Raw genomic sequence first — 12,834 nt, forward strand, 5'->3', positions numbered from 1 at the left:
AAAACCGGTTTAGAAACAGATTTTTAAAAAATGTATATCAGACTACAGAATGGCTATGGAAAACATATAGAGAAGGGTCTATAATGAGATTTTCAAATTCAGATTTAGATAATTAAAAAATCAGATGCCTGGCAAAATGCTGGGTTTTCTTTACTTTGGCAAACTTTGTTAAATATCTGTCGAGAAGTAACCACTGAGGTTGAAAAGAACAGGGGAAAAGCAGTTGATTAAGTAGAGGAGTTACAATTGACTTGATTTTCTCCAAAAACATTCACTCTCTCCACCACCTCTCTGATTAGCAGCAGCGTATACCATCTGCAGGTTACACTGCAGAAATTCAATAAGCCCCCTTAGACAGCTGCCTTCCAAATTCACATCCAATTCTATCGAGAAAGACAATGGCAGCAGAAACTTGGGTCACCATCACCTGCAAGTTCCTCTCCAAGCCATTCAAAGCCCAGACTTGGAAAAACATATCATTTCTCCCTAACAGCATTGTGGGTCTACCAAAACCAACTGAACTGCAAACATTCAAGAAGGCAACTCGGCACCATCTTCTCAAAGGCATTTAGAATGAGCAATAAATTCTGGCCAAAGACAATGACACATCCCGTAGGTGAATTGAAAGAAGTCTTATTTTAAATCGGTGATGTAATTAAGGAGTACAGATCGGAAGAATAGGTAGAGAGAAGAAGAGTTGAGGAGGTAAACAGATTGAGAGTGAAGTGATTTCTCCCTTTATCATTAACTAACTTTACAGGAAATGTTTGGAAATGGTTTGGAGTCAATAGCAAGTTAATAAGGGGAGAAATGGAGCTGCAACAATGCTGAAGAGTCTAAACAAACCAACTGGGCCATTGAAAGAGGAAAAGATGTGTCATTGAGGGGAATGGAGAGTGTAGAAGGACAAGGTAATTGGAAGATATGGGGATAAGTGTAGTCAAAGTAATAGTGGGAAGAAGCAGAAAAGATTATATAGATGAAATGTTATTATCTGAGGAACATATTTTCTCATATGCTCCATCCTAAATACTGCTTGCAGCTGCTTGTTCATTTTCCACCATACCCTGTCAAACAAGAAAGAGCAAAGCAAGAGAGGGAGGTGCCAACAAAAGAGGACAAAGAAGCAAAAAGAAAGGTTAGGCAGACAAGAGAAGGTAAAGAGAAACCAAATAATAGAAAACAACAGTATTAAAATCATACAAGAGGGACATAAGATTGAGATTATATTCTGCTCATATGATAATGGCATTTAGGTTAAATAACAGTCAGTGTAAGTTATGTAATAGCAGCTGTATTGCAATCTTTACATAGCAGGTTCTGATGAAAGGTCTCAAGTACAAAAGCAACATGTTAAGATTCTGAACAAAAAATAATTCTCAAAATACTCAGTGGGTCTGGCAGCATTTGAGAGGGACCCAACATTTTGAGTTGACATGACTTTTCACCAGAATTAGATCAGTTCCAATGAAAGGTTACCCTGGCCTGAAACATTAATTGCGTTTCTCTCTCCATGAATGCTGCCTGATCTGCTGAGTATTTTGAAAAATGTTGTTTTCTGAATAAACTTCATTTGTTTATCTCATAATACATGGTGTATAATCTGCTGATTATCTTCCAATATTTTCTATGTTCTTTCTTTAACAATCTTGATTAGTTATAACATGCTGACCTCTAGCTTACCCGCATCTTGCTCACTTCAAGACAGTATTCCCCCATCAATGAAGCAGGCTAAGAATTAAACTGATTGCTATGTCAGACAATGTAATTATTGAACATTTATTTCACATTAAATAAGGTGTTTCTGATTTTACTAGAGACACTGAATATAGGTTATATTAGTTTGGGGTTTTACTGTGCTTTAAGGCTTTACTGTGATTTATAGAAATTAGTATGGTGTATGGTAATCGTTGTGAGAGTCTGATGGTGCCTTCCTGTGCTAAGTTGCCTGTTCGTGGTTCAGAAATCCCAGGGAGGCCTCACCAATTTTTGTAAATGTATTTTTGATATATCTTTGTTTCTCTCATCCGTCACCTCTCCAATCGGGTCGTTTCAATTCCTGTTACTATGCTAACCCTTCATATAAATAGGCTCCCGCGTCGTTCAGCATCAGTCTAATTTCCGATAGTCTTCTCTAACCTTTAACAAGATGCCGTACTCAAAAAACAGTAAGTTACTTCGAAGACATTTGTTTCCAACAAAAAAGCACTATATCAGTATTATATAATAGTTATCCCGCATCGCATTCTCTTCCACATCTTCTCAATCCTAGTTTTAAATTTACCCTCACTCTTTCTCTCTAGATGTCGCTGTCTTTCATTCTTTCCAGCACATTTTTCCTCCCCTTCTCTCTTCCACCCGCTTCCTCCCCCGAGCCTGTAATATTTCAGATTCCTGTCTCTGATCTCTTTCCGGCTGTGTATGTATGTGCTGTTTCCTCTAGGCTCAGCTGTGCGTCTCGGACCTTGTCGACTCCACTTGAAGCAACACTGCCGAAATTCTAAAGAGGAGCAGTTCATATATCTCCACATATTTGATATATGTATGCATATATATAAATGTATGTCTCTCTGTGTGTACGTGTGCCTCTATGTATGTAGATATATATTTCCCGGACTACTCCTCCATCTTCAATGCTCTTGCCAGCACAACGGAGGATTTGACAGCAACGGGAAGAACATCCAGACAACCAGGAAACAGGGAAGGATCCAGCACTGCATCATTTGAGCAAATTCACTGGCATTTTATTTTTCTCCACGTTTGATTGTAGGACGATGTATTAGAGGAGGGAACCCCACTATCTGCTTTTCTTTAAAAAAAACCCTGCCCAACAGGAGAGTCTGTTTTACAGTGTAAAAAAAAATCAAGGCAGGGAGAAGGGTCAGTTTATAATTCTGATTGCAAAACGTGTTTTTCTTTTGTTTTGAAATCGTTGTTCCGCTGAGTCGGGGTCTATTTCACTTTCTTCAAAACTAAAGACAATCTCTTGGATGATGCGCTGAAGATGTCAGGGTCCAGAGTCGGTTTTCCAAACGGATTTTTGCTGGAAGATGCGAGGATGGAGGCAGACGTTAGCAGGATCATCCGAAACTTGGAGCTGGGCACTGTCATGACTTTATATTACCAGAAGAAATCGCAGAGACCCGAGAGGAAAACTTTTCAGGTGAAACTGGAAACCAGGCAGATCACCTGGTGCAGGACGAGCGACAAGATCGAAGGCGAAAGTAAGTGAAATAAAAGAATACCAGATTGTTTATGAAATGTTGGACTGCTGGGAATATGCAGGTGCAAGGCAACCAGGGGCTTAGACAGGGCTACTAAATGCAGACAAGGGTTGCATATACAAATGTAACATGGTTTAAGTTTTCCAGCATTACTTTGTTATCAGTGATGATGTGGGAGGCCATGGTTACTTACATTGGACAGTTGATTCAATCATGTATCTCGAACAGAAACTCAAGGCTACTGCGGTGTATGGAACCCGTTCAATGTATGTGTCTGTGTGTGTGCGTTGGGGGGGGGCGGCATTTGTCTAAACATATACTCAGCACCAAATTTTGATTCCGGCTAAAATGTTATGATTCCTTCTAAAATTAGCTTTCAATCCATTTCCCCTGCAGAAAGAAATGCTGAGGGTTTGTTTTTAACTAAGATCTTAGGCTATCAATGGCTTTAATTGTGCCCACAGCATAGTGACTTCCAACTTGTAATAGCAAGATCATTTGTTTTCAAGAGACGTTATGTTTTGTCGGATAACAGAAGGAATGTTTAAACAACTTTAAAGTAGTACAAATTGGGAAAGGTTGTAACTTGTCAAATAGTGGATCCCAATAGGATTTAGAATTCCTCTTTTTTCTGATTAGATTCACTATACTGGTGTGGATTTCTCTCTTCTTCAGTAGAGAGCAACGTCTCTGGAAATCTATTTCCGTGGGTTTCTTACTTATACCTCACCCTGGTGGCCATTCATCAATGTAAGCCCTTTAATTTGACATTGGTGGTGCATTTGACCACTGTGGTCAGCTACCTCAGGGCAGTTAGAAGAATACAGAAGCTCAAAGCACAGAAATGGGCTGTTCAATTCCGCAGGGTCTATGTCAATGTTTACGCTCTACACAAGCCCTTTCTCATCTTTTTCTAAGACAGGAAGGTATCTCTCCATTCAGTTCTCCCTTGTGCAGAGCTAGGTTCCTCTCAAATTCATCTATGTGACTCAGCTCGACTACTCCATGTGGTCATGAGTTCTGTATTCTAACTACTCCCTGGTTTTACTTGAATTCCTCATTGAATTTGTCAGTGGCTAATGTTTATGGCCCACAGACCTACCATCTCTGGCCCTTCACATTGCAAACTGTGTGTATAGCACAGAGGCTAATTAGGTAGACTTGCTACTGCTGGACTTGTTCCCTTTCAATTGGGAGAAAGGGAAGCATTTTTCTGAAGGGATTTCTTTTTCCTTTGACAACCCGTTGCAGCCCTTGGAAGAGGTAGAGGCTTGTCTGAAGTCAAACCTGATTCCAAATTAAAATATTTAAAATAAAATGGAACTATTTAGATTCATAAAGATTTCTGAAACTCACCTGTACAAGTTTTTTTTAATTAGTCTAATTTTACTAAATTATTAGTTACTAATTTACATTTAAGAAAAAAACTGTTGCATGGGACATGGAAATGTAATCTGGATATAGAAAGTTTCCATTTTCTAATTAGCTAGCAGTGGATTACTGTCACACGGTACATAATTTATAAGCATTTATTTATTTATTTATTTATTGGAACTTTGTAAACATCCTGCCAGCAAGTAAGGTTTGCATATTTATACTCCACTTCATTATCACTGAGTCTCTACCTTTCTCCTCATCCCTTCAATAGAACTGGAAAACCTTCCCTCAATGATATTGACCCAGGCCCAGTTGAGAGGTGACCTCTCCAGTTTGTGCATGTTTCACCGCTTTAATGCCTTAGGAATCTAAAGCCTTCTCTCCTGCTTCATCTCTGCCTCCACATTTTCAATCATCTTCCTGTTTCTATATTTACCAGTGGATGTCAATGGGAATAATCTGGAGATGGGTACCTCTGGGTCTTACTTTTCACATTTTGGTTAGCTTCCTGAATTCTGCCTGCAGAACGTCAACCCTTGTTTCTCCCCGTATCTCGGCACTGATATAGGCATAATTCCTGACTGTGCAGTCTTCCCCCTCAGAATGTTTGGCAGTACCTCAATGGCATGAGGGAATCCTTGTTATGTCTTTCACCACAAAAATGTTCAACAAATGATTGAATCTGCTATCAGTTTTTCTTCCTGACCTTCCTATTGTCCGCCTCTCTGTTGATGTATTGCCTAAGGTGTGGTAATCCTGGTGCTAGCTGTGATCCGCAGAGGTATCATTGCCTTTATCAGTGATCAAACTGAACAGCAGTTAGACAGTATAGTACAACCAGGGACTTCTGCTCAGCAGGGCTCATGCCCCTTGACAGTCTGGCAGTCATCGATCCTGCCTGCCTGATCATAAAAGGTAGAGGAGCAGATGTAGTCCACTTATGGGGAGGCGATGACCTAGTGGTATTATCAGTGGCCTGATAATTTAGAGATCCAGATAATGTTCTGGGGTCCTGGGTTCAAATCCCACCGTGGCAGATGCTGAAATTTGAATTCAGTAAAAATATCTGGAATTAAAAATCTTATGATGACCGTGAATCTATTGCTAAAATGTCAGGGGAAAACCCACCTGGTTCACTAATGCCCTTTCGGGAAGGAAACTGCCCTCCTCAGCCGGTCTGACCTACATGTGACTCCAGACCCACAGCAATGAGGTTGACTCTGAACTGCCCTCTAGGTCAGGTGATAAATGCCACCTAGCCAGTGATGCCCTTATTCCATTAAAGAATAAAGAAAAAAAACATTCCCTTGAGCCTGCTCCACCATTTACTCCAATCATCAATTGATTTCATGGTGGCTTTAACTTGACTCCCTTAAGTCTCAGATAACAAAGTGTGGAGCTGGGTGAACACAGCAGGCCAAGCAGCATCTCAGGAGCACAAAAGCTGACGTTTCGGGACTAGACCCTTCATCAGAGAGGGGGATGGGGTGAGGGTTCTGGAATAAATAGGGAGAGAGGGGGAGGTGGACCGAAGATGGAGAGAAAAGAAGATAGGTGGAGAGGAGAGTATAGGTGGGGTGGTAGGGAGGGGATAGGTCAGTCCAGGGAGGACGGACAGGTCAAGGGGGAGGGATGAGGTTAGTAGGTAGGAGATGGGGGTGGGGCTTGAGGTGGGAGGAGGGATAGGTGAGAGGAAGAACAGGTTAGAGAGGCAGGGACAAGCTGGGCTGGTTTTGGGATGCAGTGGGGGGAGGGGAGATTTTGAAGCTGGTGAAATCCACATTGATACCATTGGGTTGCAGGGTTCCCAAGCAGAATATGAGTTGCTGTTCCTGCAACCTTTGGGTGGCATCATTATGGCACTGCAGGAGGCCCAGGATGGACATGTCATCTAAAGAATGGGAGGGGGAGTGGAAATGGTTTGCGACTGCGATGTGCAGTTGTTTATTACAAACCGAGCGGAGGTGTTCTGCAGAGGAGTCCCCAAGCCTCCACTTGGTTTCCCCATTTTCGAGGAAGCCACACCGGGTACAGTGGATGCAGTGTACCACGTTGGCGGATGTGCAGGTGAACATCTGCTTGATGTGGAAAGTCATCTTGGGGTCTGGGATGGGGGTATACACCTCCCGGAATAGTGGAGTACACCTCCTCTCACCCACCTTCCTGCAAAAATTCCATCCTGTATTCCCAATTCCTTCGCCTCTGCCGCACCTGCTCCCAGGATGAGGCATTCCACTCCTGCACATCCAGATGTCCTCGTTCTTCAAGGACTGCAACATCACCCCCCTGCAGTGGTCGAGAATGCCCTCAACCGTGTCTCCCGCATTTCCTGCAACTCATCCATCACACCCCGCCCTCGCAATAACCGCCAAAAGAGAATCCCCCTGTCCTCACATAACACCCCACCAACCTCCGGATGCAACACATCATCCTCCGACACTTCCGCCATCGACAATCCGACCCCACCACCCAAGACATTTTTCCATCCCCACCCTTGTCTGCCTTCTGGAGAGACCACTCTCTCCGTGACTCCCTTGTCCGCTCCACACTCGCCTCCAACCCCACCCAACCACACCTGGCACCTTCCCCTGCAACCGCAAGAAGTGCTACACTTGCCCCCACACCTCCTCCCTCACCCCCATCCCAGGCGCCAAGATGACTTTCCACAACATGCAGATGTTCACCTGCACATCCGCCAATGTGGTATACTGCATCTGCTGTACCTGGTATGGCTTCCTCGACATTGGGGAAACCAAGCGGAGGCTTGGGAACTGCTTTGCAGAACACCTACGCTCAGATCGCAGTAAACAACTGCACCTCCCAGTTGCGAACCATTTCAACTCCCCTTCCCATTCCTTAGACAGCATGTCCATCCTGGGCATTCTGCAGTGCCATAATGATGCCACCTGTAGGTTGCAGGAACAACAACTCATATTCTGCCTGGGAACCCTGCAGCCTAATGGTGTCAATGTGGATTTCACCAGCTTCAAAATCTCCCCTCCCCCCAACGCATCCCAAAACCAGCCCAGCTCGTCCTCGCCTCCCTAACCTGTTCTTCTTCTCACCTATCCTCGCCTCCCACCTCAAGCCGCACCTCCATTTCCTACCTACTAACCTTATCCCGCCCCCTTGTCCTATTCCCTCCCTCCCTCCCCACCCATACTCTCCTCTCCACCTATCTTCTCCTCTATCCATCTTCAGTCCACCTCCCCCTCTCTGTCTATTTATTTCAGAATCCTTTCCCCATCCCCCTCTCTGATGAAGGGTCTAGGCCCGAAAAGTCAGCTTTTGTGCTTCTAAGATGCTGCTTGGCCTGCTGTGTTCATCCAGCCCCACACTTTGTTATCTTGGATTCTCTGGCATCTACAGTTCCCATTATCCCTTCAGTCTTTACTCCTTTGTTGATTAAAAATGTCCAAATCAGGTCTGAAAATATTCAAGCCTTCACTAAACTCTGCGGAAGAGAATTTCAAGGTCTAATCACCCAGTACATCCTCCAGGTGTTTGCATGGGTTTTCTCTGGGTACTCTGGGTCATTCCACAGTCCAAAAGATCTACTAGTTAATGTGGATTGGCCGTGCTAAATTGCGCATAGTGTGCAGGTTAGGTGGGTTAGCCATGGGACATGCTGGGTTTTGGGTGGGGGTGTGTGACTGGGTGGGATGCTCTTCAAAGGGTTAGTGTGGACTCGTTGGGCCAAATGCAATGCTTCCACACTATAGGGATACTATTAAGAATAGTCCTCTTCATTTCCATCTGCATTGGGAAATCACTTGGTATTAAACTGCGTCCCTAGTTTTACACTGTGCCAGAAGAAGATACATTGTCCCAGAATCCACATTATCAAGTCCCTTAAGAATCTTATGTGGTTCAATAAGATCACCTCTCGTTCTTCTGAAGTCTAGTCAATATTGGCTTTACCTGCTCAACCTTTCTTTATAAGGCAACATCCTCATTCTCACAATCTGCAGAGTGATCGTCTCTGAATTGCATTCCATGCAATAATATCTCCCATAAGTAACGAGACCAAAACTCAGGACAATACTCCGAATGTTTCCTTAAGCTGCAGAATGACCACTTCCAGCATTCTGTCTGTATGTCTCTTAGTCTTTCAGATGCATTGCAGTGACACCTGTTGCAGTTCAAGCACCGAAAGCCAGCACTTGAACTCCTCCAACAAGTTTGTCTAGGACCTGAGAAACATCCTTTCCGACATGAAATAGGCGATGATGGATTTGAAATACTCTTTCATATCTTTATTTTTAAGACCAAGTAAACGTAACATAAATGAATCAAAAATTTATTGAACAAAACATTGTCACCAACCAAGATCTTCATATTTTTTGTTGTTTTACCTTGCGTCTTGATGCGCGTACTTGGTCTTTCAATTTCCAACTGTTCTGCTTCTCAATTCAGAAGTCTTTTGATAGGATCCGCATTAAAAGGTTAGTGGGTGTCTTTCTGAGTGGCAGGCAGTGACCAGTGGAGTACCATAAGGATCAGTGCTTGGGCCCTAGCTGTTCACAACATGTATAAATAACAATGCAAAATTTCCAAGCTTGTTGATTACACAAAACTGGGCGGGATTGTGAGTTGTGGGGAGGATGCAAGGAGGCTTCAAAGTGATTGAGACAAGTTGAGTGAGTGGGAAAACGTGTGGTGGATGCAGTACAAGTGGTTAGATGTGAAATTATATACCTTGGTGTGAAAAGCAGAAAGACAGTATTATTTAAATGATGATGCAGTGGGAAGTGTAGACATACAAAGAGATCTGCCAGCTGTTCTGGCTGTGCATTCCACTACCTGCCATCTTCTGCATAAAAAAAAGCTTCCCTTGGACATCTCTTTTAAACTTTCCCCCTTGCACTTTAAACCTATGTCCCTGTGTACTGGACATTCCCATCCTGGGAAAGAGGCTCTGACTATGCACGCCTCTCATCATTTTACATACTTCTATCAAGTCGTCCCTCAGTCTCCGATGCTATGGCAAAAATAATCTATGTTTGCTAACCTTTCCTTATAGTGAATGCACTCCAAGCCAGGCAATGTTCTGGTAAACCTCTTTTGCACCCTCTCCAAAGCTTTCACTTCGTTCCTGTACTGTGGTAACCAGAACTACATAAACACTCCAGCTGTGGTCTAACTAAAGTTTTATTCAGCTGCAACCTGATTTGCCAATTTTTATACTCAGTACCCTGACCAATGAAGGTAAGAATGCCATCTGCCTTCTTTACCACATTATCCATTTGTGTTGCCAGTTTCAGGGAGCTATAACCTTGCATCCCAAGATCCCTCTTTATATCAATGCTTCTAAGGGTCCTCCATTTACTATTTACTTTCCTCTTGCAGTTGAACTCCCACAATGCATCACCACACACTTGTCTGGTTTAAACTCGATCTGCCACTTATCCACCTAACTTTCCAGCTGATCCATATCTAGCCGATCCATTGTCAACTTCACTATCCAAAACCGCACCAATTTTTGTGTCGTCTGCAAACTTACTCATCAGGCCACCTTCATTTTGATCCAAATCATTTATATACATTATAAACAATAGAGGTCCTAGGACTGATCATTACAGGAAACTACTGATCACAGACCTCCAGTTCTAAAACACCTATCCACAATTCCCTCTGTCTTCTTTGACTAAGCCAATTTTGCATCCAACTTACCCATTTGCCTTGGGTCCCATTACTTGAAACTAAATTACCTCAAAGTAATGGGAGCCATTCAAGAAAGAGATGAGGAAAGTCCAGAGAAAATATATTTTCACAAAGAAAAGTAATATGCGTCCCAAATCTGGGCCTCTTAGATATTGAGGAGAATATTGAGTAAGATAAAGCAAAAAGCACTAATAAAGAAGTTCAAGGCTGCAGAAAGCCTGATGGAGTATGGAAAGGAAAGTGGTGAAACTAAAAAAAAATTGGGAAAGCAAAGGCAAGACACAATATTTTATAAATTTATAACGAGCAAGAAGATATCTAAGGGAAGAGTCAGGCTAATTAGAGAACTCAAAGGTAACTTATCTGTGGATGCAGAGGACGTGGTTCTTAATGAAAGCTTTGTGCCTGTTTACACAAAAGAGTTGGATGAGGCAGGTGATGTGGTTAAGGCGAAAAAATGCACACAATTGCATTGGGTAAACATAGTGAGCTCTTTAGCATTCTTGACAGTGAATAAGGCTGTAGGCCGAGATGAAATATAGTAGAGAATGCTAAAGGAAGGAAGGGAAGGCATTATAGGAGTTCAAACCATCATTTTGTTCAGTATTCTTTGACTATAGCCATGGTAACAGAGAACTGGAAGACTTTTAAACTTATATCGTTATGTAAAAGAGATGCAAGAATCCAAATATTTTCAGACTAGTCACTCTAGCTTCAATATTAGGCAAAATATTGGAAAGAGAGTATGACTGTCACTATTGTCATTTGGAAAGGCCTAGATTAATCAAAAACAGTCAAAAGAGCTGCGAGTAAACATTTTATCTGATTATTTGACTAAATACTTCAGGAAACAATGAGGAGGTTCAGTGAAGGTAGAGTGTTAAATGTAGATACATTAACTTTAACGAAACTTTTAATAAAGTCCCAAATAGCAGACAGACAGATAAAAACATCATGGAATCCATGGGAAGATTGCAAGTGGGATTAAAGATTTATTGAAAGGTAGGAACCAAAGTAGATGGCCAACAGAAGGGAGATGAAGGAGACTGTCCCTGATATCACAGCTGCATTGGCCCAAATGCACCATCAAGTGGCCCTAACGAAACTGGAGGCAATGGATATCGGGGTTGGTGGGGGGGGGGGTGGATAATCTCTGCTGGCGGAAGCCATACCTAGCATGAAGGAAGATGGCTACAATTGTTGGAGGTCCTTGGATAAGCATATGGATGATGATGGGATAGTGTAGGGGGAGGGCCTTAGATTAGTTCACAGGTCGGCGCAACATCGAGGGCCGAAGGGCCTGTTCTGCACTGTATTGTTCTATGTTCTATGTCACTCATCTCAGCTCCAGGTCATTTCCGCAGGAGTTCATCGGGGTAGTGTCCTTGGCCCAACTATCTTCAGCTGCTTCATCAATGACCTTCTCTCCATCATAAGATCAGAAGTGGGGATGTTTGCCAATTAATATACAATGAGCTGTGCCATCCGTGACTCCTCAGATACTGAAGCAGTTCATGACTAAGTGCAACAAGATCTGGACATATTTAGGCTTGGGCTGAAAAGTGGCAAGTCACACCACACAAATGCTGGGCAATGACCATCTCAAATAAGTGACAATCTAACCAGTGCCTATGACATTCAGTGGAGTTACGATCACTGAATCACCCACTGTCAGCATTTTGAGAGTTACCATTGACCAGAAACTCAACTGAACTAACCATATCAATACCGAGAATGCTGGAGAAACTCAACAGGTCTGGCAGCATCTATGGGGAGAAAAACAGAGTTAACATTTCAAGTCCAGTATGATTCTTCCTCAGAACTGAAGAGTTCTGAAGAAAAGTCATACTGAGCTTTAAACCTCTCTACAGCCACTGCCAGATCTGCTGAGTTTCTGTAGCATTTTGTGTGTGATGCGTTAGGCCACTTCCCCAGTTGAGCGAAGCCACAATGATGCTCAAAATTTGACAACATGCAAGACAAAGCAGCCTGTTTTATTGGCACTATGTCCACAAATATTCACTCCCCTCATAACCAATGTACAGTAGGAGTGATGTGTACTGTCTACAAGAAACACTGCAGAAATTCACAAAGGCTCGTTCGGAGGTATCTTCTAAGCTCACAACCATTACTATCCACAAGGACAAGATCAGTGGATGCATGGGAACACCACCATCTGCAAAATCCCTTCCAAACTACTGATCATCCTGACTTGGAATATATATGGCCATTCCTTCAATGTCATTGGATCAAAATTGTGGAATTATCTCCCTAATAGCATTGTGGGTTTCCCTACAGGATACCTGCTGCAGCAGTTCAAGAAGGCAATTCATCACTACCTTTTCAAGGGCAAATAGGGATGGCCTATTGCTGCCCCAGCCAGAGATGCCCATGCCCTATGAATTATTAAATAAAGAGAAGGTTTTGTGATGGGAGAATTGTTAGTAGTGGGGTTCTGCAGGGCTCAGTGCTGGGATTCCTTAACTTCTGTGAAATATATTCATAATCTTGACTTAAATGTAGGAGGCAGGATTAAGTAATTTGCGGATGATAGGAAAATTGGCCACGT

General features: G+C 42.8%; 1 protein-coding gene across 2 annotated transcripts in view; it reads left to right on the forward strand.

Moving 5' to 3' along the window:
* Positions 1 to 2,408: 2,408 nt before the first annotated feature.
* The window catches only part of LOC125451776 (1-phosphatidylinositol 4,5-bisphosphate phosphodiesterase gamma-1-like), a 230,829-nt gene continuing 220,403 nt past the window's right edge, over positions 2,409 to 12,834 (forward strand). For both annotated transcript variants that reach the window (XM_048529332.2, XM_048529333.2), the window contains exon 1: positions 2,409 to 3,224. In XM_048529332.2, coding sequence (XP_048385289.1) covers positions 3,005 to 3,224 — 220 coding nt within the window. In that variant the 5' untranslated portion in view covers positions 2,409 to 3,004. The remainder of the gene's footprint in view (positions 3,225 to 12,834) is intronic.

This window comes from Stegostoma tigrinum, chromosome 5 (assembly GCF_030684315.1).
Source record: "Stegostoma tigrinum isolate sSteTig4 chromosome 5, sSteTig4.hap1, whole genome shotgun sequence".
NCBI lineage: Eukaryota > Metazoa > Chordata > Chondrichthyes > Orectolobiformes > Stegostomatidae > Stegostoma > Stegostoma tigrinum.